The 25,738-nt window shown below is 39.3% G+C and overlaps 2 protein-coding genes and 1 long non-coding RNA gene across 4 annotated transcripts in view; 2 read left to right on the top strand and 1 right to left on the bottom strand.

The window, feature by feature from the left end:
* The window catches only part of IFT46 (intraflagellar transport 46), a 29,814-nt gene extending 21,757 nt beyond the window's left edge, over positions 1 to 8,057 (bottom strand). Inside the window, exons 1-2 of one of the 2 annotated variants that reach the window (XM_069066661.1) lie at positions 7,660 to 8,057; positions 6,862 to 6,958 (exon numbers count right to left, since the gene is read on the bottom strand). In XM_069066661.1, coding sequence (XP_068922762.1) covers positions 6,862 to 6,958; positions 7,660 to 7,689 — 127 coding nt within the window. In that variant the 5' untranslated portion in view covers positions 7,690 to 8,057. The remainder of the gene's footprint in view (positions 1 to 6,861; positions 6,959 to 7,659) is intronic. The other variant, XM_069066662.1, reaches the window with a different exon arrangement.
* A 1,529-nt stretch (positions 8,058 to 9,586) lies between these two features.
* Positions 9,587 to 25,738, top strand: part of ARCN1 (archain 1) — a 33,771-nt gene continuing 17,619 nt past the window's right edge. The window contains exon 1 of the mRNA XM_069066663.1: positions 9,587 to 9,777. Coding sequence (XP_068922764.1) covers positions 9,775 to 9,777 — 3 coding nt within the window. The 5' untranslated portion in view covers positions 9,587 to 9,774. The remainder of the gene's footprint in view (positions 9,778 to 25,738) is intronic.
* Positions 9,806 to 21,815, top strand: LOC138145057 (uncharacterized). Its single transcript, XR_011164089.1, has 2 exons — positions 9,806 to 13,839; positions 16,153 to 21,815. It is a non-coding gene; the product is annotated as an uncharacterized lncRNA (long non-coding RNA).

Raw genomic sequence — 25,738 nt, 5'->3', positions numbered from 1 at the left:
AAACAAAGTCAAGAGCCTGAAAAAAAAATAGATGAAAACATAAGGCATCTCATACCAAAAATAACTGACTTAGAAAACAGGTTGAGGGGGCGGCCAGGTGGCTCAGCGAGTAAGAGCACCGGCTCCAGGGTCGGGATGACCTGGATCAGGTCCGGGCTCAGATACTCAGCACCACACCCAGAAATAACTGGCCGTGTAACCTTGAGCAGGTTACTTAACCCCTATTGCTTTAAAAAAAAAAAAAGAAAACAGATTGAGAAGAAAAACTTTAAGAATCACTGGACTACCTAAATGCCATAATAACAACCAAAAAAAGTCAAGTCCGGTAAGCCATCATATTTCAAGAAATCCTAAAAGAAAATAGCCCAGATCTATTAGAATAAGAGGGCAGAATAAATATAGAAAGAATTCATCAGTCACCTCCTTAAAGAAACCCCAAAATGATAACTCCCAGGAACATCAAAATCCAGAGCTTCCAGGTCAAAAAAAAAATACTACAAGCAGTCAGAAAAAAAGAATTCAAGTACTGAAGACCCACAATTACAATCATATACAATTTAGCAGCCATGACTATTAAAAGCACAGATAACATGGAATTCCACATTCCAGAAGGCAAAGGATATTGGCTTATATCCAATAACTTATACTACTATATTAATAACCCAGCAAAACTGAGTATAATGCTACAAGGGAAAAAATGAATTTTTAATGAAATTGAGGACTTCTAAGTATCCTTATGAAAATAACAGAACTGTGTAGAAACTTTGAAATTCAAACACAGGAGTGAAGATAAACATGAAAAGGTAAATATGAATGAACAATGGTAAAAGTCTAAAGAAGGGTAAAGTACCTAAATTCTAATATGTGGAGACATATGCCCCCTATGAACCCCATTATTATCGGAAATTATAAAGGGAATCTAGTTAGACAAGTCCTGGGAATGATTCTGTTAAGTCTTGTTGGTTTTAAAAGAAGGATGGAAAAGGAGAGGGGGAAATTAATGGTGGAGGGGGGAGGAGAGGAGGGAAAGAAGGAAAGTTAGGTAAAATTATCTCATAATCAGGAAGCTCAAGAAGACATCTATACAAAAAAGGAGGGTAGGGGGAGTGGCTGACACTCGAAGTTTACCCTTATCTGAACTGGTAAAGGAGGGAAGAATACACATAAACACACACAGTTGATTACAAAAATATATTTTACTCAACAGGGATATAAGAGGGAAAGGAGTAATTAAAGGAAAGGTAGATTAAGAAACTAGTCTTGAGAAAATCAAACCCTAAAAAAGTACAAAAATATTTATAGCTCTTTCTGAGTTGACAAAGAATGGGAATATGGGGGGGGGTGGAGTAGAGAATGGATATTGTGCTGTAAGACATGATGAAGGGGGATGGTTTCAGAGAAACCTGGGAAGACTTGTATGAACTGATGTAGAGTGAAATGAACAGAACCAGGGGAACAATTTATACAAAGACAATGTTATAGCAAAGATAAAAAAACACCTTTCCAGATGTAGGAACTCAGATCGGTGTAACAATCAACCCCAATTGTAGAAAGGACTAATAATGAAACATTCTACTCATCTCCTGACAGAAAGGTGAAGTACTGAGAATGCAAAATGAGACATACATATATGTATATGTGTGTATATATATACATGGATAAATATATACACATGTATATATGAATGTGTGTAGATACACATCTATACATATATATCTCTGGATATGTATTTTTTGACTTGGTCAATGCAAAAATTTATTTTGTCTGACTATATATATATTTGTAATAAGGGTTCTTTTTACTTCATTCTCAATTATTGGGAGGAAACTAGGGTTTAGGGAGAGAAGGTAGATTTTTGCTGATTGAAAGAAAACTACATGATGATTTTTAAAAAAAGAAAAGTTAGAGAGAAGCAGCACAGTATAGTGAAAGTTACACTGAATCTTAGAGTTAAGAAAGAGATAAGTCAGGGGCAGCTAGGTGAAGTGAGTAGAACACTGGCCCTGGAGTCAGGAGGACCTGAGTTCAAATCTGGCCTCAGACACTTAACACAAAAACTAGCTGTGTGACCTTGGGCAAGTCACTTAACCCCAATCGCCCTCCAAAAAGCAAAAAAAAAAAAAAAGAGAGAGAGATAACTTTAAATCCTATCTCCCATAGTTACTGTGTTGACCATGGACAACTTGTTTAATCTTTCTGAACCTTAACTTGCCTCATTTGTAAAATTAGGTTAATGGTGCAAAACTCAGAACTTGTTGTGAGAATCAAATGAGATAATGTGCTTTGTAAACTTTAAAGTACTACATAAATGTTTACAATTACAAATCTAAGGCATGGTTAAATCTTTTAAAGATTTTAAATATAAATCTATGATTTTTTGCTGTGATTAGTCACACACATTTACCTTTCTACTGGACTAATAACGCATAAAACTTGGATTCTAATCTCACAAACTAATTCTAAGCTCTTCCCCCAGCTATGGGACAGTTTCTTTATCCATATAAGGATGGAGGGGTGTGTTTGTGTATGTGGCAACTGCATCAATCACTTCTCATCCCCACTTAAGTAACCAGCAAAAAAGACAGATCTTTAAAACACTTATTAAATGCTTGATATGTGCAAGGCATTGTGCTAAAGGGCAAAGGACACAAACACAAGCAATCAAAATAGTCTCTCCCCTCTAGGGACTTACATTTTAATGAGGGAATAAAACAAATAAAGACAGGGGATGGTGGAGGTAAGAGAGGCATAAGTGGAGGCATGGTGAGGTGGCAGCAAGGAAATGGTGTAAAGGCCTGGACTCCAACTACAGAATGCAAAAGCTTACTTATCAGAACCAGAAGACCCAAGGGTAGAGAAGGTAGAGGACAGGTGGAAAGAGGTGGATAGAGGGAGGTGGAAAGGTCTGGAGATAAGAGAAATAGCTAATTAACTCTGGCTAGCTAAGTGATATCAACTGATAATGAGAAAAGCACTAGTGGGGACTTGTGAGCTATGGCATCAGGTATTCCTCATTCAGTTAGGGTGTCCCATAACTCTTGAGAGGAGAATTGGCAGATGGCCTCTGGGTAGAAGCAGGAGAGTAGTTCTAGTGCTCGTGCTACATAAAAAGTGGAGGGAGATTCTATCACAATTGATCAGTCCTTTCTTTTGTAGCAGTTTTTTTTCCTATGTCTAACGAATCCTTTTTTCCTTTTAACTAATGCATTCTAAATTAAGAAATCACTGAGAACTGAATAAGTGGATAATTTCATTGTATTTTCCAGTCTAAAAATAAACAAAAAAAGGTTAAGACTAAATTAATACTGTAATACAACAATAATCTGTAATCTTATGTTTATGTTGACCTGACTAAAATAGTTTATTTGCTTTCTTTCTTTTTAACTAATTACCCATTTATAACTAAAATACTAACAAAAAAATTTAATTCACTCTAACTGCTAATCTATTTAAAATAAAACAATGGAAACATCTGTGCTTTTGATTGGTAGTTATGTTTTTTTTTCCCTAGTATAGCCTTGGAAAAATATTCCCCAAATATCTGCAATTAATCTGTTTAACTGGAAATGGTACACACTCAAAAAGTTCACGAGTACTTGTTTTTGTTAACTTTGTTAATAAAATAATGAATTATCACTTAGTTTCATGACCACATGAAAAATTAGTGCATTAAAATGTATCCTGTAGCTTCTAAAAAGGAAATATCTCTTTTTAAATTGTAAAGAATACATACTAAGGTTACAACAAATAAGAATAAAGGTATTTTAAGGGAAAAAAAACCTGTTTAAATAGAATTAGAGTACTGTATTCCTGACTAGTGATTGAAAGTGCCAGTAGGTAGAGAGCATAAAAATGCACTTATATTAACAACTCAAATTTATTTTATTTATTCTATATGGGAGACAGTTATTAAACATGATATGCCACAGTTTGCAGTAGCAAAAAACTGAAAACAACTACATGCACATCAACTGGACATTGGCCCAACAGTATACAAATATAATAAGAGTTTTATTATGCTATAAAGAACAGTGAATAAGGGGCAGCTAGGTGGAGCAGTGAATAGAGCCTGGACTCAGGAGGACCTGAGTTCAAATCCAGCCTCAGACACTTAACACTTACTAGCCATGTGACCTTGGGCAAGTCATTTAGCCCCAATTGGCCCTGCCTTTCCCTCTCCAAAAAGAAAAAAAATAGAACAATGAATTTGAGGAATCTGGAGAGAAAAAGGAGAAGACATACAAATAAATAAGAACCAAGAGAACAATATAAACACTGACTATAATAATGTAAATAAAGGCAGTGATAAAAGACAACAGAACCCAGATCAAATGCAGTCATTGATATCGGTTTCATTTGATAACTGGTGTTGGAACAAATCAATTTAGAAGAGAAAATGGGTAAAGAATGTTATATACTCTATTGGTCACAACTACTGCACTGGTAGGTTTTATTTAAGTATTTTTTTATTTATGTTAGAAGTGTGAGTAGGTTACTGTATTTAGTGAATGTGGCGTAAAAATCAAACTGCATTAATAAACCTTACTTCATAGTGTGGAAACTAACTCCAGATAGGATGTAGTTGGCAATCTATCTGTAATTTAAAATCTTAAAGTTGCCTGAGACTGAGAAAAGTTAAGTGACTTGCTAAGGGGTCAAAAAGTTAGTAAGCAGGAGCGGCTATGTGGCACAGTGAGTAAAGCACCGCCCTGGAGTCAGGAGGACCTCAGTTCGGTTCTGGCCTCAGACACAACACCCACACACAAAAAAAACTAGCTGTGTAACCTCGGGCAAGTTACTTAACCCCAATTGCCCTCCAAAAGGCAAAAAAAAAAAAAATAATAAAAAGTTAGTAAGCATCAGATGCAGGATCTGAACCCAAGAATCCCTGACGCTGATCCATTACTCTATCCACTACACCACCCCCACCTCTCTTAATAAAAGATACTAAAAATGAAGAAATATACAATAATTAATATAATATGTATGACACAGTAACACCTATGTTGTGAGGGAACAGAATAAGACATACACCTTATCCTAACTGGGGAAGCAACTAAACTTTTTTTTTTTTAAGCAATCAGGGTTAAGTAACTTGCTCAAGGTTACACGGCTAGCTATTTCTGGGTGTGGTGCTGAGTATCTGAGCCCGGGATGCAACTAAACTTTTAAGTCCTAGGAAGGCAAAGATAATCTTGGCCAAACTCTTCATTTCCTCTATCACCTAGCATGGTATTCTGCACAGAAATGGCAGTAGCCTACCCTAATTTCACCCCAAATTTCTTTTCATAAATGAAAGTGTTCCTACCTCCTTAAGTTCTCCTAGACTACTTTGTCTGGATTTCTCTTTTGCCCTCTTTACCTGCCACATGTGCACATGCTGCATCTCTCCCAGCTCCCAGAGGCCAAAGACTGTCATTTTTGATCCTGGTATTCCTTGTGCCTAGCTTAGAATTTTGCATATTAGAGATACTTAAATGCCTGATGCTATTGAATCTGACAAGCACAAAATCGTATCTAATCAAGTCCTGATTTGTTGGTACAAACTATAAAAGTGGTAGAAATTAAGAGGCAGTGAACAACTCCCCTTTACATGGGTCTACAAAGCACTTTCCTCATTCTGTGATGTAGGTAGTATAAAAATCCCTGTTTTGCAGATGAAGAAACTAGAGCTCAGAGAAGTTAACTGACTTCCCTGAGGATCATACAACTAGTAAAAGTCAAAGTTAGGATTCAAATCCAGCTCTGATGACTCCAAGGGCTCTTTCTACACTACTCTGAAAACTTAAGTAGTCAAGCAAGGTCTCACTAATAGGGAAGGACTTGACCCGGGCTTTCTTGTATAAGTAGGACTTGAATAAGCAAAGGTCAAGGAGAAGACAAGGGGAACATGAGTCACATGTAAGGTCCCACATGGATGGGACCTTAAGAATCTTCTGGTTCAACCTTCTCATTTTACAGATGAGGATACTGAGGTCCAAGGAGGTTACATGATTTGCCCAACGTTAACCAAAGAAGGCACAGAGGTAGTAATGGGTATGAAAAAGAGGGTACCTGTTGGGGAGCAATGATAATTCAAGGTTGGATAGATAGGTTAAGGTCAACTATTAGAGGGTCTGGAAAGCTAAGCAGTTGGGGAATAGCTGAACAAATTATAATATATGATTGTAACAGAATACTATCCTGAAGTAACAAATGATTAAAGGAGGTTTCAAAGAAACCTGGGAAGTCTTGTATAAATTGAAGAGTGAGGTGAACAGAGCCAGGAAAACAATCTATACAATAACAACACTGTAAAAACAAGTAATTTTGAAAGAATTAAGATCTAATCAATGAGTGGTTAATCTTGATTCCAGAGGACTCAGGATGAGGAATGCTACTTACCTTCTAACAGACAGATGACAACTACACATGTAGAATAAGACATATTTTTTGGATACTACCAATATGAGAATTCGTTTTGCTTGATCATACATATTTATTACAAGCGGATTGTTTTTCCTTTTTTTCTTTTCTGGGAGAAAGGTGGGAGGGAGAGAAAATAAATTCTTGTTAATTGAAAAAAAATCAAATTAAGGAAAGCTGAGCTTCGTTTAGACTTGCCACGGGAGTGCCAAAGTAGCTACAGTAGTTAAAGGAAATTCAGTCTGGCATCAGTATTTAAGATGAAGCGGAATACAGACTAAAATCAGGGAAAATTAGTTTCCTCCTTCACTTTGCTAGTGAGAAAAATGTGATGCTGACATGTGAAAAAACTGACCTTAATGTTACCGAGTTCTAAGTTCAAAAAAATTAACTGTTTGGAGAATGCCCATGAATCCACCCTGTTCTCTGGTTAGAAAGGAATCATTCTTTTCTTACCCTGGTGCCGTGGGGTTGGAGTATAAATGCTCGCAACCTCTTCAGAGTCATTAATCTCTAGACTCTCATCATATGGCTGGTTTTCAACGACCTTGGTCTGTGCAAAAATAGAAATGATTATGTGGCTCATAGTGACAAGCCTGCCAAAGTTTATATTTTCCCCCAAAACACCAGCCCTCTCCCCTATTCGAGCCAACAGCTGTATGGAAAGCTCTCCACTTTAAGTTTCCCCGCCCTCGGACCCACCCCTCCGCTTCAAGTCAAACAATGCAATGGGGGGGGGGGGGGCGGCAGCCCACCAGGGGAACGATCCTGGGGCTGGCTAGAGGAGGAGGAGGGGGAAAAAGCTGGGGGGAGGGGGGTAAAACGACCACCTATACTAGCAATGTCGCTTCAGAAACCTGTAAGATACGGGCATCCCAGTCCAAGGGTTTCCACAGAGATGTTCTCTGGCTCAGTTTGTCCCCCCATGGCTGTTGGGAGTTTCTCAAGGCAGACGGAGTTCCTAGCCCCCCTCTTTGTCCTGGGGCCATCTCTGGGGGTAGTGGGGAAGTAGTCTCCGGTTGACGCCCCCAAGGGAGGAGGAATCCCATTCCCTCAGGCCCATCCTGAACTCCTAAATGCATCCCCCTCCCCAGGTAGGACGCGTCTCTCCCGGAGCGCACAGAGGGAGGGGGCTGGCCCTCTGTTGCCAAGGAGACTGTAGGTGTTGCCACGGAGACACGGAGTACTGCCGGGTAGTCCAGCACGGGGCGGGGGCGGGGGCTTTCTCTAGTCTCTCCGGGTTGAGTAGGTTACCTGCAGTCCTTCCGAGTCTGTCTCCTCCATTTGTAAAGGACTTAGGGGCCGAGAGCGCCGGATTCACGACTGAAGAGCCTCCAACCCGAGCAGCGCGTGTGTTGACAAGTCTTAAGATAGAGGAGCCGTCGCGAGATTTCCTCGCCTTCCCGTTTGACCTCGTGACTACTCTGGCCAAGCCTCCTTAGGGGTTCCCCCCCCCCCCCCCCCATCAGTCAGAGGCTTTCTCCGCCCGGCTAGGAGATCCTAGAGGGGTCGGAGCCCCTCTGGGCAGCCAGTCCGGCGCATCGGTGATTTCGGGAAATGCGTCTGTGGTGACATCTAGTGGCCAACTTCAGGCAACGTCGCTTTGGCGGGAGACCAACCTGGAAATGAGGGATCGATGGTCATGCAACTTCTCCCAGGTCAATCAGATTTTTAAAAATAGATATGCAGATTCTCCAGGGAAGCATAGACGAAAGGCAAGTTCCAGAGCACTTGGATCTGCTAAACTTTGGAAGACAGAGAAAAAAGGAGAAAGAAAATAAAGATTTTGACCCAGAAAAATCTCCTAAGGGTAGTAAGAAAGTAGCTGAAAAATTGGGGTATCAGGGGCATCCTTCTTCCAGGCTGGATGGTAATGGTTCTGTAGGCACTTTTCTTTGACGTGTCAGATCTTGCCCCTCCAAGATGTATGCGCCAGAATAGATTCTCGCTTTTTATTTTTGATACTTTAGCTTTTTTCCAGCCTTTTTGACCTATTTCTCACAAAAGTTGTCTCATAGAGTCAGTTCATCATAGAGAATATTATCATGTTCCATTCTATTTTTTTTTTTTTTGCTTTTTGGAGGGGGGAATGTAGGGCAATTGGGGCTAAGTGACTTGCCCAAGGACACACAGCTAGTCTAAGTGTTTGGATTTAAACTCAGGTCCCCCTGATTCCAGGGCCTGTGCTCTATTCACTGCGCCACCTAGCCGCTCCTAGATTCTTTTGCAGCTGAGATTGGCAGATGACTTTTCTGAAAGCCTTAAGGAGTAAAATGAGTGGCAGTCACCAAATAACAACACAAGTACTTCTTTGTTTCAGCCCCAGACGAAGATACCATGAGCTACTTGCCAGTCAGTCCGCAGTCCTATGAAAAGGTTAAAATATGCTGATTTTCTAAATAAAGTGCTTTTTAAGAATAAATTTTATTTTAAAACAAAGATCCACCTTTTCTCTCTCCCTTCCCAAAGTAAGAAAAAATAAAACTCCCGTTACAAACACGTATAGTCAAGCAAAACAGATCCCCACTGCTGGCTATGTTAGATACGTTTACGTATGTGTATTTCAAAATGTCCTGTGAGTCCACATCTCTTTCAGGAGGTGGGTAGTGTTTCATCAAGAGACCTCTGAATTATGGGTGGTCATTTTGTTGATCAGAGTTCCCGAGTCTTTTACGACAACACACATTTATTAAAATGCCAGGCGCTGTGCTGGGCACTTTCAAAGTTGTCTTTACAATATGGTTGTTACTGTATAAATTGTTCTCCTGGTTCTGCTCACCTCACTATGCATCAGTTCTCTAAAGTCTTAAGCAGAATATAACTGCCTGATATGCCTCTTTCCCTGCTTTCTCAACTGCAGAGACTGCTTCGTTTGTCTTACAGTACCTTGAATACAGACAACAGATACTTAATAAATGGTTTTTGAAATGAATTAAATAGAACTGAACTGAATCACAGATGGAGCTGAAGCAGGGGGTGAAATAAAGGGGTGAGCAGACAAGAACACGTAATAGTAAAGCACCACTGAGCCCTGATGGGCAAGTGGGACCATCGGATCCAGGAAAGAGCCGGGGAGAAAGGGCGTGTTTTACTCCAGGTCTGGACGCAGCCGCGAGGTGAGAGATCAAATCGGTCTAGACTAGGTGGGAGGGTATTGGTGCCCCCATTGATCCCGCCCCCTGCCCTTTAACCCGCGCCGTTTCCGGTTGGAGACGTGGCTCGGGGCCGCCATCTTGGCAAGAAGCAAAGCAGTGGTGGCTCCTGTCAGGGGAGTGGCAGGTCCAGAGTGGCCGGTCCTCCCCGCCCGGGTCCCTCAACCTTCTGCCGAGTGGAGCCGGAGCGCGGGCTCGTCGCACCACCGCTCTCATCATGGTAAGGTCCGAGCTGAGCCCCCAGGCCCACCCCCGGCAGTCCGGCGGCCCCTCTCCCGGGCCAGCCGGCCGGCCTTGCCTGTAGACCGGCCCCGCCTCAGCCCGTGCACCCCGGGCCCGGCCCTCCTCCCTGGGCCTCGCGGGTACAATGTCTTCTCGACCGGTACAGGGCCCGGCCCTCCGGCAGGCCTGAGGGCCCGCTGCCGTCCGGACGCCGGGCCAGCTGCGACTCCAAGGATCCTGCGAGCGGGCGCCCAGACTAGGGGCTTGTGCCCCGGCCCGAGGGTGCGGAGTGCAGGTTGGGCCTCCTTTCCCCACCTCCCTCGTCCCCTCCAATTCTGCAGACCCCTTTCCCCTCCGAGATACGTGGACCAGGGAGGTGTGAGCGGGTGGACGCTGGGCTGGACCAGGCTGCCCTCCTCAAGTGCTGCTTTCCTTGCTAGAGTCTCCGGGAATACTTGGTGGAAACACCATTGATCTCCATCCCGTCCCCGTTAGGTGCTTCGATGTAGCTTTTCCACGTAGGAAGATTGTACAGTTAAAGAGTGGCTTGTATTAGTGCCAGGCTTAGCTACGTTGAGGTTATCTTATGGTCTTTTCCCTCCCTCCCCACTGATTCCTGTAGAGAAAGATCAGAACCGGCCAGCATTCATAAAGCATCCATTTGGATACATAGAAATGTAGAAGACAAGGCCTCTGGGATCCCCGAGGAGTTTAGATTTAGAGAGGTAGTGTCATCTGTCACCCTAGAACTTCCTTCATTTTAAAGTCTTATATTTTCATAAACTTTTTAAAATTGAGATATTTAAACAGACTCAATCTGTTTAAATATCTCAATTTCTTAAGAAGATGAAGAATAGACAGCTAGGTATAAGGCTGATCATAGGGCTCCTAGCTCCCAATCATCTAGGGAGAGTGACTGTATATTCTAGTGTGGAAATAATACTGTTTATTCCAATTTGGAGAAAAAAGCACAATTTTAATAATTTACTTGTATGAGAATACTCTAGTTTCTTACTTACCTCAAACTTTGTTTTAGTAACACCTTTAAATTAAAATTTAGTAGTTCCATTTTGCTGTTTTGTATACCTGATGCTTTCGTGTCCACCTACTTTTTCTAGTTATTTAACAGTATGTCAGTATTCTGATTTAAAATATCTTTTCACATACTGGAGAGATGACAGTATAATTTGATGCTGATTAAAGTGGCCTTTGCTGGTGTGGTTAGGTGGTACAATGAATGGACCTGAGTTAAAATCCCACCTCAGACCCCTAACACTTACTAGCTGTATGACCTTGGGCAAATCACTTAATCCCAATAGCCATGCCCTCCCCACCTCCAAAAAACAAACAAAAAAAGTGGTCTTTACTGGCAGTCAAATGAGACTTGAGGGAAAATGTTGCTTAGACTTTAAGAAACTGACTAGGTCACTTTAGTTAGATAAATTGTAACATTTTTGTTCAACATTATGTAAAATTTCTAGAATAACAGATCTGGGTTTAAAATTCCAATAAGCACAAAAATATTGAATGGGGATTTTTACGCTTCCCACATACTGAAAGCCTTTTTAGCCAATTTCATTGCATTTAATTCTGAATGTAAAGTTTTAGTACTTTGAAGTTTAGTGTTTTAAAAGTTTTATCTTTTAAGTGAATGGTCTTTAAAATCTTTCTTTGGAAAGACAACTGGAATTGCATTTTTTACTAATAAAAAGTAGGATTTGACAGAAGATAAGGGAAAGCCTTGTCAAGTGAATGGTGCATAAGTTTTGCACTTTCTGTTTAGATGAATGAATTATATGAAAAGTTTTCATGTTCACATATACTTTAGTACAATATCTCATCTGGATTATGCATGACCCATATATATGAAAATATGAGTTCTTTGGGGGAATATATCACAACTTTCTCTAAAGTCCTGAGTGCTATTGATAGGTCAATACAGTATCTTCATTCTGTGTTTGCTTACAGAATGGTAATTCCTTGAATATAGTAAAGTGTATGTTTCATTAAGTGTCTGCCCCTTGTTCCAGGTCAGGGCCTTGCCTGTGTACTGGCTGCACCTCATTTTATGAACCCTCAGCCCTGCTTTGCTTTCACAATCAAAAATTCCAGATAAGTGAGAGCTCTGTGTGGGTAGCTCTTCTGCAAATCCAGACATTCCATTTCTAGCCTTGATACTTTAGCATAGACTGTCTTGTATGCTTGAAAAGCACTGTTTCACCTCTGCCTGTTAGAATCCTTAACTTTCTTCAAGGTTCTGTTTTCTGTAGAAAATCTTTCCTGATCCTCTTAGTTGTTAAGAGTTTTCTGTCTCCTCAAATTGTCTTAATTTTACTTATATATATAAATGTGCCCCCTCCTGTACAACTAAGCTCTTTGAGAGCCGGGACTACCCCATACAATATGAGCAACTCCTTTCCACATGAAAGGCCTTCAGATATTTAGAAGATGTCAGGCATACATCTCTATCTTCCTCCTGTAGACATACTTCAACATCCCTCTTTATCTTTGTGTGCCCATCAGCTATCAGAGTGCCATATACATAGTAAGTATTTGATAAATGCGTACTGTTGCACTGTTTTGTTGCATCATTCCAATTTGGTGAAAGGGATTAAGGAAAGGGGATGGTTGTGATCATAGGATCATAGCTTGAGAACTGGGAAGAGTCATCTATAGTCTAACTCAGTTTTTCTGCAGATGAAGAAACTAAATCTCAGAAGGGACATCCTTGTGTATTTAAAGGGTTATTAAACTTCCATAAGTAGCCTCTTAAAGAACAAATGTTCCTTCAGAATTCACTTGGATGGAACCTGTGATATCACTTAATCTAATGTATTTAATAATACATCATTTTAACAAAACCCACATACTTTAAGAAGGCCTGCATCTTGAAATGCAAATAAGTGAACTTTAAAATTCTTTATGTTCTCTTTGATGACTTCATTAGAGAAGTGATTGATTTTATTTCCCTTTTAATACTCTGCAAATTAATGAACCAGAATTATTATAGTAAACACCATGTCTTCTTAGTAGCTCTGCATTTTCTGCAATAAAATTGTACCTGAATGCATGGACTCTATACTAAATTCCTGTTATTCTTGCACATTTGTTTAAAAATCTGTTAACCTTCAGAATAGTGGTCTTTTCTCCACATTCTGGACTAGTCAATTTGATGTTGATTGCTGATGAAATTCTATGAGTTATTAAACATTGTTTATCAACATTGAAAAAGTTAAATCTTGATCATAAAAGCCAGCATAGGTTCACTAAGAAGTCATACCAAGTTAACTTTTTTTTTTTTAAAGAAAATCACTGCATAGGTACATAAGGGAAATGTAAATGTGTTGTGTATCTGAATTTCAACCAGGTATCAATATCCACAAAAAATATCTTTGTGGACAAGATAGAGAAATACAGATGATATGGCTGGGTGGATTGAACAGGTTGGGTAAAATTTGATTGATGAATCTATCAGTCTGGTGTGTTCCTAATGACAAACTATAGGACTCTGTCTTATTCTGGATTTTTATCTGTGACTTAGCTGAGGATACAGTACATAGTGGATTTGTAAATGACATGAAACTTAGAGGGATGATGACTGGATCATGAACTGTCTGTCTTGATGAGCTATAATGATGGGCCAGATCTAACTAAATAAAATTTAATAGGGAAAAATGTATTTATGGTCCTGCACTTTCAAGCAATCTGTTACACACATACAGTACAGGAAAGACAAGGTTAGAGAACATTTTATGTGGAAAAGATGTGGGACTTCAGTAGAATGCAAACTCAATGTGAGTCAACAGTGTGCCATGTCAGCATCCAAAAAACTAATGTGATGTTAGATGACATTAAAAGGAGCATAGTGTCCAGGATAAAATAGAAACTCCTGTTTGATTTTTAAAGCTTTCCACAACTTTGTTCTAACTTATCTTTCCCATCCTTTTATTCATTACTCCTCTTCAATCCAGCCAAATTGCCCTTCTCTCTGTTCCCCACATGCAACACTCCCATCTCTTATCTCCAGGCTTTTGCTGTAGCTGACTGTCTCCCATTCCAGGTATGTTCTACTTCTTTTTTGTCAGCTTCATAGAGTCCCTTTCTTCCTTCATGACACAAGTCAAGCACTGCCTTTTATATGAAAGTTTTCCTGATTCCCCCAAACTGCTAGTGTCCAAACTGCTCCTTAGTTACCTGCTTTACGTTTATTTTCTTTATATGTGTACTTGTCTCCCCTCTGAGGATATAAGCTCCTTGCAAATACTGATTCTTATTCATTATATTTGTATCTCCAGTGCCTAATATGGTATTTGGCATGTTTGTTGTTAAGTCATTTTTCAGTCATATCTGACTCTCCATGATTCCATTTGAGGTTTTCTTGGCAAAGATACTGGAGTGATTTGCCATTTCCTTCCCCAGCTCGTTGTACAGATGAGGAACCGAGACAAATATGGCTGAGTGACTTGCCCAGGGTCACACAGCTAGTGAGTGTCTAAGGCCAGATTTGAACTCAGGACAGTGAGTCTTCCTGACTCCAGGCCCACTGTGCCACCTAGCTGCCCTTTGGTATATTTTAGTGGCTTAATAAATATTAATAGATTGATTTAAAAGGTAGTATTCCCACTGTATTCTGTATCATTGAGACCACATATAGAATATCACATTTATTTCTGGATCCTACATTTTAAGAGGGACATTGACAGTCTAGATAGAGTATATAGAAAAGGAAGAAGGTGTAGAAGGTACACAATTATTTTCCTCAGAGATTTGAAGGTGCAAGTCTTTCATGTGAGTTACACATACTATGTGAATATGGATGGTAGAAGTAGGACCAATGAATAGAAATTATATGGAGGCAGACTTAATCTTATTATTTGGAAGAGCTTCCTAATAATTAGAGCAATCAGAAAAATGAAATAGTTAGCATCATGAGGCACTGTTGCTGGAGGTCATAGGATTATAGACTTAGAACTGGCAAAATGAGTCCTTTCCTCATTCTACAGTTAAAGGAAAGGGGTCTCAGAAGGTAGATGACTTGCCTAAGGTCACTTGGGCCACTATTGAAATCCAGGATCTCTGACTCCAAATCCAGTCACCACCACCCCCTCCCCCCCCCCCCCATGCTGATCATAGTTTACAACTGGATAAAACCTTAGAGATCTTGTCCAACTTGCTTCTTGCCCTGAATAAATGCCCAGGGATTTAGTTGAGCTATTCTCTTCCCTGTTATCCAACCCCCATAGCCTGAGGAAACTAATACTTGATTTCTTCTCTTCTGTCATAATAGCTAACAATTATTTGGGGGCTTAGGATTTATAAAGTGTTTTACATATATTATCTCATTTGTTCCTTACAACAACCCTATGAGGTAGGTACTGTTATTCCATTTTACAGATGAAGGAATGAGGCTGAAAGAAGTTAGGTGGATTACATAGCTAAGTGTCAGGTAGGATTCAAACTCATATCTTTCTGACATCAAGTTCCAGCGTTTTATTTACTTTGCCATTTAACTGTCATTTTCCCCTAGGACACATTAAAATGATCTCCTTTCACCTTCTTTAGCAACACTAATGGCATAAATTCAAGGGGTTCTAGCAGGGATCTACAACAATCACTTGTTTTAGACAAGAGAGTTACCTTAGGTAAAGATTATTTATACTGAGCATTTTTGAGGTTTCTTATTTATTGGCATAAATTCTATATAAATATACAGTGGTGTTAATATTGAATGATTATAAATTTAAATCCAATAAATTTTAGTTAATAAAAAGCTGAATTTGGGATTTGTAATTCTAGGCTGTATATTACTGCTAATTTAGCTGTTCTGTTGGTGCTAGAAACCATTCCAGTTAAAGAACTCCACAAAGTAATGACCTCCCCTTATTAGGGGAATTTCTGACTATATTGCATGGTGATTATTATTGCTTATTATTTCCCTCTTCCACACAACATAGCAGCTGCACAGCTATTACAGTTGTTGCTTCTCTGCTTTTTAGTTGTTTAAAAGAGAATAAAAGCTGAAAACGTTTCTTCAGTTCCATTTGATTTGCTAACTACTGTTTCTTTGATCAGGAACCAAAAGAATATCTTTGCCTTTCATTTTGCCTTAAAAGGTCCATTTCAAACTTGGAAAGATATTTGGGATCTTCCATTATTTGTGGCAGAATGATATGGAGACAAGAACAGATTTTCCAGTTTAGGACACTACTCTGCCTTTATTCATTCTCTTTACTCTCAATAAGCTTCCCTTTAAAAAAAAAAAAAGCAGAAATAATTTGAGAAACATAAAGCTCCTGTTGAAGGGTTTTGTTTTTTTTTACATTTAAAATTTTTAATGTGTGGTCTTATTATTTTCTCCCCTTTTTCTGTGCAGGCACTTCATAAAAGGGCAGAAGACAAAGTATCCAATCTCTTCTTTGAAGGTGTAGAGACCAGACTTGAAATAACCGTGGCTATTATGTGTATTTTTATCACAAAACATTTAATTAAGAAGGGAGACTTACTTGTCCAGATTGGGAACAATAAACTTTTCGTTTGGTGTATAATTCTTTGGGAGTAAAGAATAAAGAAGCATCAGGGAATAGATGGAAGCTGTATGTGTTCAGTTCAGCAAGCATTTACTAAGCATTTGCTATGTACAAGGGATATAAATATAAAAATGAAACAGTTGCTACCCTCAAAGAGCTTATATTCTCTTGGTAGATTATAGCATGTAGTTAGGAGTGGGTGGGGAGAGTGTTACTAATTAGAACAGGGGGATTAAGGATAGCTTTTGAGTGGAAGATGGTACCTGAGCTAAGCCTTGAAGGAAGCTGGAAATTCCAAAAACAGAAGATTAGGTGAGAATGGAGAACATTACAGGTATTGAGGACAGTTGGTGCACAAAGCCACAGAAGAAAAAAATGGCATGACCTGTATGGGGGAAAGCAAGTAAACTAGTTTAGCTAAAATATAGAGTCCTTAAGGGAGGAAGAGTTAGATGGTATGAGTCTGACTAGACTAGAGCCAGATGTGAAGGGTTTTAAATATCACACATAAGAGTTCATATTTTATTTGTGGAGTAAGGAGCCACTTAAGTTTCTAGAGCATGGTCAGCTCCATGCTTTAGGAATGTCACTTTGGTGGATCTGTGGAAGATGGATTGGAGAAGGTAGAGCTTGGATGGAGGAGACAAATTATGAGGCTATTATAGCAGTATAGATGATGAGAACCTAAACTAAGGTGTGTGAAGGGGTCAGATATAAAAGGTGTTTTGGAGAGAAAATTGATAGAACCTGGCAATTGATTGGGTATAGTAATAGAGTAAAGTGTCAGGTATGACTCCCAACATTGCAGAAGGAGATGAGAATTAATCAGACATAGTGCCCCTCCCAGAAATAGGGGATTTAGGAGGAGAGGCAGATTTAGGGGAGAGAATAATGAAGTCTGTTTTGGACATGTTGAGTTTGAGACATTAATGGAACATGTAGGCGATTAGTGATATACTGTAGCTCAGGAGAGATGAGGGTTGGCTATGTTGATTTGGGAGTCATCTTCATAAAGATGATAATTGAACTCATGTGAACTGATGAAATTACTAAGAGTAATAGAGATAAGGAAAGGGCTCAGAACCCTGGGCCGCACACCTATGTGAAAAGGGAAGACTTGCACAATGATCCAACATAGTAGACTGAAAAAGAAGAGTGATATCATGAAAACTGAGGGAGGAGAAAGTATCCACTAGGAGGGAATGATTCAACGGTGTCAAAAGAGATCAAAAAGGAAAAGGATTAAAATTAGGAAATTGTACCTTTTTATATACAGTGCATAGCATCTAATAATGTTTGTTGAATCGAATATACCACTTCACTATCCTTGATTACTTGGATCTTTAACATGAGTGAACGGAGAGGTGATGGGTCAGATATCCATGGGTTGCTTTGGTCAGATAATATGTCTTCTTGCAACTTAACTCGCATGTAAATAGATGGATCTAGTGTTTACTTCTAGAATAGTAGATTTTAAATGTATGTACTAGTGAGTCAGATTTCCATTGCTATTAAACTTGAAAATGATTAGAATTATATTATCTTATACCTAGGAGGGCCCTTGAAGATGAATTAGTCCAGTTCTCTCTTTTTACAAATGAAGAAACTGAGACCCAAGAGGTGGTTAAGTAAATTGCCCAAAGATATACAGATAGTTACTAACAAGTATCCTGCTTCCTTAGCCATTGTTAGAAAGGGGTTACTATTAGATCCTAACTACAGTATCCTCAGTTCACCTTTATAATCGTTGTTTTGGGAAAAGTGAGTTCTGGCAATTTAAAAGGGGAAAAAATTCTGGAGATGATCTTCTGGTTTGTAAAAAGCTATTATGTGCAGGATGGTTCCCTTATATCTTCACTGAGGACCGAATAGACAAGATTAAGCTTAAATTACAGCAGGAAGAGATGCTTGCTTACATGAATATAAATAATTGTTTTAATATTGTTAAACATAAATATTAGAGGCAGCCTGATGAAGTGAAAAGAGAGGCAGTTTTGAAGTGAGGAAAACCTGGGCTTAAATTCTCAGCATCTTACACATACTGACTCTTTGATCCTGGGCAAGTCCCTTAAACTCAGTCCTTATCCTCAGGCAACTCCTAAAGCTGGAGTCCCTGTACCAGTGAAGTCAGAGGTCTCTGCCAAACACAAAACGCATGTGCATGGACACACACACATTATGAAGAGAGAAATTTTGTTTGATTCTAAAGATATTTAAGTTAGAAATTCACTAAGTCTAATATGTGATAGATGCAACTTGTTTATAGGCAAGGATATGGCTGTGGCAGAACTTTTTGGTTCTGTGCCTTTAAGGTAAATATCTAGGTTTGTTTATGTCCATATCTCAAAATATGAATTGTTATGTGAACAGAAACCTGATTAGAATGAATGGAAATCAGTGATTGTATTGCATTAACTGAAACCCAGAGCCATCCCTAGGATATATCCTATCAGTTCTTATTTGGGATTGCTAGCTAGTATTCCTCCAGGCAACTTGGGGTCAGGGAAGGAGAAGTAGTGATAAAAATGCATATGACTGGGGTGGCTAGGTAGTTCAGTGAATAAAATGCTGGCCCTGGAGTCAGGGGTACCTGAGTTTGGGTCCGGCCTCAGACTTTGGGCAAGTTGCTTAACCCCAGTTGCCCCCCAAAAAAGCAAAAAAAAGGGCAGCTAGGTGGCGCAGTGAATAGAGTACTGGCCCTGGAGTCATGAGGACTTGGGATGGATCCAGCCTTAGACACTTAACACAAAAACTAGCTGTGTGACCTTGGGCAAGTCACTTAACCCCAATTGCCCTCCAAAAAAAAAGGGCAGAAAACAGAACCCATTGTCTTCAAGGGGGGAGGCTAGGTGGCACAGTGAGTAAAGCACAAGCCCAGAGTCAGGAGGACCTGAGTTCGGTTCCGGCCTCAGACACTTAACACCCACACAAAAAAAACTAGCCCTGTAACCTTGGGCAAGTTACTTAACCCCAGTTGCCCTCCAAAAGGCAAAAAAAAAAAATGCACTTCTGGATAGATGATGTGTAAACATTCAATTTACAAACTATAATAATTCATTTGTGTATTTATTGTAAGAGACTTTTTTGGGCTGTTGGAAAACCTTTATAACACAGTCTCTGTGGGAAAATGATTATGTACCACACAACTATAAGAGTCTGGTCCAATCTGTACCCAACTCCTCTGCAACAAACTGGAAAAATGATGAACATACCTCAGCTTGCAGAGGAACCCATAACCTCTTAAGGCAGCCCATTCTGCTTTGGTAGCATTTCAGTTTTTAGGGATTGTTTCCTTTTAGGAGTCTAAATGGCCTGTTTTGCACTTAGAATTACCCTCTGAGGCCAAGCAGAACTAGTCTAATCTCTGTTTTGTGGGTCAGACCTTTAAATATTTAAAGACAAAGGGATGGCTAGGTGGTGCAGTGAATAGAGTACCAGCCCTGGAGTCAGAAGGACCTGAGTTCACATCTGGCCTCAGACACTTGACACACTAGCCGTGTGACTTTGGGCAAGTCATTTAACCCCAATTGCCCTCCAAAAAAAAAATCTTGTCACTTCTACCTTCACAGTATCTCTAATATCCTGTCCCCTTCTCTCAACTCAGCACCCTCAATCAGGCCCTTATCACTTCTTGTCTGGCCTATTGTATTAATCTTTTAATTAGTATCTCTGCCTCAAGTCTCCCCTTTCTAATCTATTTTATACATTTGTGTGATTCAAGTATAAGCTCCTTTGTTTGGCTTTTTAAAAAAAAGCCTTTTACAACCTGGTTTCTATCTACCTTTAAAACCTTATCATATATTACTTGGCTGTATATACTCTATGGTTCAACCAAACAAGCCTCCATTCTGTTCTTCACAAATGACATTCCATCTCTTAGCTCCATGCTTTTACATTAACTTTTCCATATGCCTGAGACACTCTCCCTGCTCTTTCTTTGAATCCTTGACTTCCTTAAAGACCATGGGGCCTTTTCTGGTCCCCTCTGCTCTTCTCTCCAAGGTTACCTAGGATGGGTATGTCGTTGCTCCTTTGTCACATAACCTCCTTTATTTCTCCATTTAGAATGCATGTGTCTTGAGGAAAGGGACTATTTCATTTTTGTCTTTGTATCCCCAGAAGCAGCATGTGGTAGATACAGAACTGGCCTATGAGCCCGAATGACCTGGATTCAAGGCCTCTTTAGACATAGTATATGATTCTGGACAGGTCATTAGCCTTTTTGTACTCTGGGGGAATTTCTTCACCTTGGAATTGCTTTTACCAATGCAGTTACAGGTCTGAGATCTTTCCTTTATCCCTTTGTGACCCCATCGGCTAGCATACTGCCTGGTACATAGCTTCTGTTTAAGAAATTCTTGTTGATTATTGACTTACTCGGTAATTCCTGGGGCCTTATTGAAAACCCTATGAGTTTATCTAACAACTCCAAATAAGATGAATTTTAAATAGGCATGCTGCTAGGGGCTGCAGTATACAGAGTGCTGACCCTGAAGTCAAGAAGACTCATCTTCTTGGGTTTAAATCTGTCCTCAGACACTAGCAGTGTAACCCTGGGCAAGTCACTTAACCCTGTTTGCCTCAATTTCCTCATCTGTAAAGGGAGCTGGAGAAGGAAATGTCAAAGCACTCTGGTATCTTTGCCAAGAAAACCCCAAATGGGGTCACTAAGAGTCAGAGATGACTGAGAACTAACTGAACAGATATACATATGGAACAAGGTGGAGGTTTTTATATGCCTGGCACTGTGCTAATTTCTGAGAACTCTTTTCTTTAGATTAGGTTGCATGGTGGACTGGAAATTGAGACTATCATTTGGGGAGTGGCTAAACAAGTTGTGGTATATGATTGTGATAGAATACTACTGTGCTATTAGACATGATGAGCAGGTTTACTTTAGAAAAACATGGGAAGATTTGCATTAAATGAAAAATGAAATGGGCAAAACCAAAAATGTTGTGTGCAGTAACAATAACTGAACAATTAAGTTATTCTGAGCATTATAAATACTCAAATCAGCTACAAAGTAATCTATGAAGAAAGATGCTATCCACCTCCAGAGAAAGAATTGATAAATAGAAGTATGCATATATGCACACACGTGCATATATATGTTTACATGTACATACATATGTATCTGTTAAATGGTGGCCTTCTCTTGTGTGAGGTGGGGAAGGAGGGAGATAGTTTGGACCTTAAAATGTAACCAGAATTTTTTTTTTATATTAGCAGGTTGGTTTGTATATTATGACTGTGGTACACCAACTAATTTTGCTTTATTTGGATCCTTACTAAAGTAAGTTACTCTATGGCATAAATTCCTTTGGCCGTCTGATGAAGCCTATAGACTTCTCAAAATAGTATTTTTTGAATCCATAAAAGAAATTACATAAGATTATAAAGAAAATTAGTTATTGAAATACAGTTATCAGGTTGTTGTTGTTTTTAAACTACTTCATGGACCTCAAATTAAGAACTCCTGCTTTATTGAAAAATCTCATTAAACAAACCCTAAATGCTAACTGGATTGGTTGATGTGGAACATGCCTTGGTGCAAGTATCACAGATGAAAAGCAGAGAAAGACCAGAAGGAAGGAAGAAAACATTTAATGAATTAAAGACAGAGAAAGAGTGAACATTTATTAAGCACTTATTGTGGGAATACAATACAAGACATTCCCTGATTTCAAGGAACTTACATTCTAAAAGGGGAAAACAATAAATATTGGCAATGCTGTGGCCAGGAAGAGGTGATTTGATTGAAGAGGTATGATGTGTAGAGCACTTATTAAAAATCATTTCTAGAAATTATTGTGCTGGTTTTGTTATTTTCTTAGAACTAGAGGTAGAAAGTAAGGGTGGGGAAGGTAATAGAGGCAGAAAAATGGCTAGAAGAGCACTTATGGGCCTGGGCCAGGGAGGGTTGAATACAGCAACATGATGGGAACATGGTCATGTTTCATAGGGTCACACAGATTTAGTATTTGGAGGCACTTATTAAGGGGCAGGGAAGATCCTCAAATTGCCACTCCCATTACACTAAGTTAAAGTTTCATCTTCTGCGAGAAGCCTTTCACAGTGCCATTTAATCTTAGTATCTTCCCTCTGAGACTACCTCCAACAGTGAGCAGGTCCAACCCCTTCATTTTACAGATGTGTATGTTGAGTTCCAGAGAGATGAAGTGACCTGTGTAAAGTCATACAAGAAGCAGTAACAGAGCTGGGATTCAAACTGTAGCCTCTCATTTCAAATCTGGTGCTCTTCTGTACTATGCTACTTGATCTTGTACAGAAGAATTTACATATACCAATGAGCTCCTTTCCTATTTGACAAATATAGAGATACTTTGTGCCTTCTAAGTGTGTATCATTTAAACTGAGTCAGTGTAACAGTTATCCAGGGGTTAAATGATGACTGGAATGAAGAAGTATAGCATTTCCTATATTTCCTGTGCAAAAAAAAAGATGAGCTGGTGTGAGTTTCTACGACAAACAGATGAATCACATATCTGGACTAAAAAAATATTCATTGGATCTCTTTTCATAATTCCATACTAGACCAACCAAATCCAGTGTTGGCACTACCTTTGAAAAATGTACTAGGAAATTCTTTTGAGATTTGAGTCATATTTTTTCATCAGCCCTTGTCCAGACACCTTTTTTTCAGGGGGTTATTTAAAACTCCAAAAGAATGGTGGTGAAATAAGGGTCTGTCTCCCACGTCAGAAAAAGTTATACCAACAGTTCTTTTGGAAAGGAGCTCCCATGTATGTATGCTTATCAAACTAACCCTGACCCTATTGAAAATTCAGAAAAGTAACTAATTTGCGAAAAAAAAAAAAAATCTAACCAGGGCAGCTAGGTGGCTCAGTGAATAGAGCACCAGCCCTGGAGTCAAGAGGACCTGAGTTCAAATTCGGCCTCAGACACTTTACACTTAGTAGCCGTGGGCAAGTCACTTAACCCCAATTGTCCTCCTTCCCCCCTCCAAAAAAGAAAAAATAATCTTACCCCAAAGGGTTAGATCCTTCTTATTATTATTTAGCATTTACTTAACTCCCTTAGCTGTATATCACTTAAAGGTAAGTTTGGTACTAGTTAGGAGTACATGTGATTACAGTGAGTAGTTCATGAGCATGAACAAAATAAACCTGAAAACTGGGGTGATGAAATCAAGCTTCATTGTGAAGGAAAGAACTACAATCAGAAAGTTGGTGGAAAATTAAAAGCATCCTAATTTTCCATGAGGTTGCATTGCTCCTTTAAGTCAGCTTTCAACTAATTTTGTAATTATTTTTTTGGAATAAAGTTTTGACTATGAATCTGATAGTTTGATCTCTTGAGACCTGTGTGCAATTAAAGCAAATTAGTTGGTATAATTAAAAATCCTTGTTCATTAGGCTAAACAACAGCTACTCACTATATAACGATGGGCATATCACTTAACCTCTTTAACCCTCAGTTTCCTCTTTTATAAAATGAGTGGAAAAAATGGAATATTCTTAGGCCCCTTCCAGTTCTGACAAGTCTATGAATTTGTGAATTGTTTGTGCAGTAAACAGATGAGTCTGATATCTCTTGCATGTGAATTGTCTGATGCTTTATTGCATTGAGGTTCATGATGAAGATTGTTTCTCAAACAATTCTTGTTACAATTTTTAGATGAATAAGGAGTACTTTCTCCTAATATCCAGTGTAGTATGCTGATATTATAAGCATTTTTGTATGAATTGACTTAGTTTTCACAGAATGGAAGAATTTAAGAGTTGCAACGGCCCTCAGGAACCATCTAGTACCCATTTCTTGAAGCAGCTCACCTTTGTGGGAGACAGGTAGCATGGTAATGCTGACAAGACTAGTTAATGCTAGCAAGTGATTGATATTTAAGAGATTGTTTTTAGCATTATGGCTTCCAAACTGTAAAAAATGGTCTTTTTGTATTCTCTGCTGTAAGATACTGTTAACACTGTACTGAATTTCCTTACTATCCTTTCTAATGGCAGTTGAGGTCTCTTCTTTGATGTGCTTTTGTTTGTTTTGTTTGATGAACTGCCAGATTCTAGAAGAGTTGTTAGGAAGGCTGCTTGGTTTTGATCACAATTTAGTGTCAAAACTATTTGCTAGTTGTGGTCATTTCTTTTCCTTTGGAGATTGTCAGCATGGCTGAATGGGGTGGATAGAAAGGTTAGTCAAAGGGCACAAGTTGGAGATTAGACTCAGTAGTTCTCATTCCACTTAAAGATGAGGGGAAAAAGTCTGGGCTTCATGGGTCAGACCTCCCTCCATTCCGGTTTCAGAAATTCTAGTCCACAGGATTTTTCAGGTTCCATTCATTTTGAGTTCACCAAAGCAGAGTGCTACACACGTGTGAGTCAGAGGGCGCTCTACCAGGAAGGAGTATATAAGTTTGAAAGTAATTTATTTCCAGTAAGCAGAATCAGGAAAACAATTACACTGTTGACTAGGACGATGTGAATGGAAAGAACAGAGGAACAGCAACAAAAACATGATGTAATTATAATGACCAGACTTGGCCCTTACAAAAGAAATTATACTTCCCTGCTCTTTACAAAGATACAGGGATTATGGTTATAGAACATATAGGACACAATATTGTCAAACTCAACTGATATGTTGGTTAACCTTAACCCTAAATGCTGAAGTGCTTTAATTTTTCTTTTTTATTTGTACCCTTTATTAATAGGGATAGCTTTTTGGACTGGAGGGGTGGGGGAAATATACTAGGAAATAAAAGTCAAGTCAGCAATCATTTACAAAGTGGTTATTATGTGCTGGGCACTGTGCTAAGCACTGGGGATACAAAGAAAGGGGTCCCTGCCCTTAAAGAATTTACATTCTAATGAAGGAGACAACAAATAACTGGGTACAAAAAAGATATACACACACACTATCAATTGGAGGTAGTCTCAGAGGGAAGATACTAAGATTAAATGGCACTGTGAAAGGCTTCTTGCAGAAGATGAAACTTTAACTTAGTGTAATGGGAGTGGCAATTTGAGGATCTTCCCTGCCCCTTAATAAGCCTGAGGGAATTTGAAGCCCTTCCCTGCTTTGAAAATATACCCTGCCCCGATAGAGCTTGTGATGAGAGGAGTTTGCTGAAGGGTGGAGCAGAGCCCACTGGAAGCTGGGAATCAGAGCAGCTAGAGCCTGGAGGGAGGAGAGGATGCATCTGAGGGAGACAGGCTTGTGAGTAAACCTTGGTTTGTGGGAAGGCTAAAGGATGCTGTGACTGTGCTGTTGTGGTTTATTAACTTCTTTGCTACTATGATGGAATTGGCTTACAGGTTTGGGAATTTGATTTTCTGGTGTCTGAATAAATGTTTTGCTTATGTCTTCTATATGGAGAGTCTTAAATTTTGTGATTGAGCACTATGCTAATACATTTATAGTGACTGGTGGCGCTGTGAA

This window comes from Petaurus breviceps, unplaced genomic scaffold (assembly GCF_028583685.1).
Source record: "Petaurus breviceps papuanus isolate PSGF00001 unplaced genomic scaffold, PetGlider_PUasm1.0 90723, whole genome shotgun sequence".
In the NCBI taxonomy this organism is placed as follows: domain Eukaryota; kingdom Metazoa; phylum Chordata; class Mammalia; order Diprotodontia; family Petauridae; genus Petaurus; species Petaurus breviceps.
This window is presented reverse-complemented; position numbering and strand designations above follow the sequence as displayed.